This window comes from Cicer arietinum, chromosome 2 (genome assembly GCF_000331145.2).
Source record: "Cicer arietinum cultivar CDC Frontier isolate Library 1 chromosome 2, Cicar.CDCFrontier_v2.0, whole genome shotgun sequence".
Lineage (NCBI taxonomy): Eukaryota > Viridiplantae > Streptophyta > Magnoliopsida > Fabales > Fabaceae > Cicer > Cicer arietinum.
In genome coordinates this window covers 19,358,455-19,361,335 of record NC_021161.2, presented here as the reverse complement: position 1 = coordinate 19,361,335, position 2,881 = coordinate 19,358,455, and the positions used below count along the sequence as shown (strand labels likewise).

The following is a 2,881-nucleotide window of genomic DNA, read 5'->3' as shown; positions in this document are numbered from 1 at the left end:
CGCCCATATAGAGCCTCGTATGGTGCCATCCCAATGCTCGTATGATAGTTGTTGTTATCTGTGAACGCAACAAGAGGCAACATATTATCCCAACTACCTCGCTCATTCAACACACTCGCTCTCAGCAAATCCTCCAAGGTTTGAATAGTCCTTTTTGTTTGTCCATCAGTTTGAGGGTGTTAAGCCAAACTCAATCTCAACTTAGTACCCAACGCCTCATATAATGCTCCCCACAAATGAGAAATGAACTTCAGATCTCTATCTGACACAATGCTGGAGGGTACCCCAGGTATGAAATGGGCAAATTTGGTCAACCTGTCGACAATCACCTAAATGGAATCAAACTTATGTTGAGTCTTAGGCAATGCTATCACGAAATCCATAGATATACTATCATATTTCCATACTAGTATATCTAATGACCTTAGTAGTCCCCCTGGTTTCTGATGCTCTACGTTGGCTTTCTAACAAGTCAAACATGAAGCCACATATTTGCTATATGTTTCTTCATTCCTGTCAACCAAAACTTTTGCTTAACGTCTTTATTCATTTTGGTAGTACCAGGGTGAATACTCAACTTGACTTTATGGGCCTCATCCAAGATAGTCTTCCTTAATTTTGTATTTTCGGGTATACAAACAAGTCCATTACATCTTAAAATATCATCTGGGCCCACCTCAATTTCAGGGGCCTTGCTGACCTCGATCAACTTCCTTTTCTCTTGAGTCAACATGTTTGTAACTTGGAGAACTTTAATCTCATTCATCAATTTACTATCTATAATGATCATTCCATATTGCACTTTCCCCAATGGGGAATCCAAATTAAGATCCAAGTCACAAAACTTCTCTAACAACTTCAACCCCTTCATTGTTACAAACGTGAGATGAACTCGCTTTCTGCTTAGGGCATCAACCACCACATTGGCCTTCCCTGAATGATAATGCAACGTGAACTCATAATATTTAATGAACTCCATCCATCTCCTCTGCCTATGTTAAGTTCCTTTTTAATCAAACAAGTATTTCAAACTCTTATGGTCACTAAATACATGACAACTACACCCATATAGATAATGTCTCCAAATTTTCAATGTGAAGACAATTGCAGCTAACTCCAAGTCATGAGTGGGATAATTCTTTTCATGCACCTTCAATTGCCTTGAGGCATAGGCCACTACTCGTTTGTTCTGCATCAACACACAACCCAAACCCTAATAGGAAGCGTCACAATAAACTTTGTAAGGCTCTTTTGGCTGGGGCAACACTGACATTGGGGACGTAGTTAGCTTCTCCTTCATCAGTTGGAAAATTTTCTCACACACATCAGTCCACGCATAAATCTAGTTCTTCTTCGTAGGTGTGTCAATGGAGCAGCAGTCTTGGCAAATCCCTCAATAAATCTCCTACAGTACCCGGCCAAACCCATAAAACTTCTAATCTCTATGACTGTATGCGGTTGTTTCCATGCCATCACGGCTTCTACCTTAGATGGGTCGACAAGAATCCCTTCCTTAGAAATTACATGTCCCAAGAATCCCTTCTGGAAATATCACATTCCGTTGGGCGCAATCTAACATAACATAGTTGTTAGACAACCAATCCATTCCAAAAATTACTCCAAGATGTTTCAGAGGAATACAAATTAAATCGATCTTAAAATTCATTTTAAAAACAGCCAGCGAGCATTGCAAGCACTCCAAATTACACTTTACTAGTTCATCATAGGGGAGGGTAACTAGTAAATTGAGTGGTAAGGTAGTGACATCTAGTTGGAGCGAATCCACTCAGTCTAATGAAATGAACGAGTGTGTCGCTCTAGAACCATATATCATAGAAATTATCTTTCCAACAATTAAACACTCACCCTAAATAAGTTCTGAAGAAGATGGTGTTTCTTCTCCACAAATATGATAAACAAGTCATCAAGAAGTAGGGTGTGCAACATTGTTGTTGTTAACAACATCCTTATAGTCAACAGTGTCCTTCTCTCTACAATATATTGCAAGATGGCCTAGTTTTTGACAGACATAACATATCATGGTTCTTCTGGGACACTCAGTTATCCTATGTCTCTCTTGTCCATAATGATAGCATCGAACAATATGCATTGGGTTTTGTGCTGGATTCTGAGGCCTTTGATATCCCATGTTTTGGGGGCTTGGTCGATCTCTAGCAATCCCTTGTGCCCGGGCATAAGGCTTTTGTTGTTGAAACTGTCTACCTCTATTTTCTTGGTCACCATTTCCATGTTTAGAGGCATAAACCCACAATTAAATGATAAAGTTGTGGTTGATTTCTACCTGAGGTCTCGCCGGTCCACCAATAGCACCTTTGTTCAGGCGGCCCCGTTTCATGATTTCCATCTTTTTGCATTTCTCCACCAGCACCTAATACTGACGTATCTCCAAGGGTCCCACACACTCCTTAACCTCATACTTGAGTCCGCTTTCAAATCTCTCGCACATGTACTATTCATCCATTTGGTTACGGAAGTAGCGAAAATGTTTGGCTAGGGACTCAAACTTTGTCGCATACTCGGACACTGTGAGACATCCTAGATATAGTCTTAGGAATTGAGCTTCTTTCTCAGCCCTAGCACTCTTTGGAAAATATCCAATAAATTTATCTTGAAGACTTCCCAAGTCACTTCTTCGTGGTTTCTTCCATCATTTCTCTCGCCCCCCGGCACCAGTATTCATCTTGCCCAATAAGTAAGTAGGCGACATACTCCACTTTCATTTCATCGGGGCAGTGGAGGATCTCAAATATCTTCTCAATCTTCTACAGCCAGAGGTCCACCTTGTCATGTTCATGCTCCCCTTTAAATTTTGTGGATCTTGTCGATGGAATTCAGTCAGTCCTCTCGTTGCAACTGTTGT

General features: G+C 40.7%; 1 protein-coding gene across 1 annotated transcript; it reads right to left on the bottom strand.

The window, feature by feature from the left end:
• Positions 1-472: 472 nt before the first annotated feature.
• LOC140919381 (uncharacterized) lies at positions 473-1,473 on the bottom strand. Its single transcript, XM_073365390.1, has 2 exons — positions 1,410-1,473; positions 473-933 (listed from the first exon to the last, which is right to left on the bottom strand). The coding sequence occupies exons 1-2, from the start codon at positions 1,471-1,473 to the stop codon at positions 473-475; spliced, it is 525 nt and encodes a 174-aa protein (XP_073221491.1).
• Between the last annotated feature and the right edge of the window lie 1,408 nt (positions 1,474-2,881).

What these genes read in the sequence shown, in the direction of transcription:
- LOC140919381 (XM_073365390.1), bottom strand. Translation starts at nt 1,473, where the DNA reads ATGGCATGGAAACAACCGCATACAGTCATAGAGATTAGAAGTTTTATG. An exon ending in TATGGGTTTGGCCGGGTACT is followed by an intron (nt 934 to 1,409) that starts GTAGGAGATTTA and finishes ATTATCATTCAG; the next exon opens with GGAAGGCCAATGTGGTGGTT.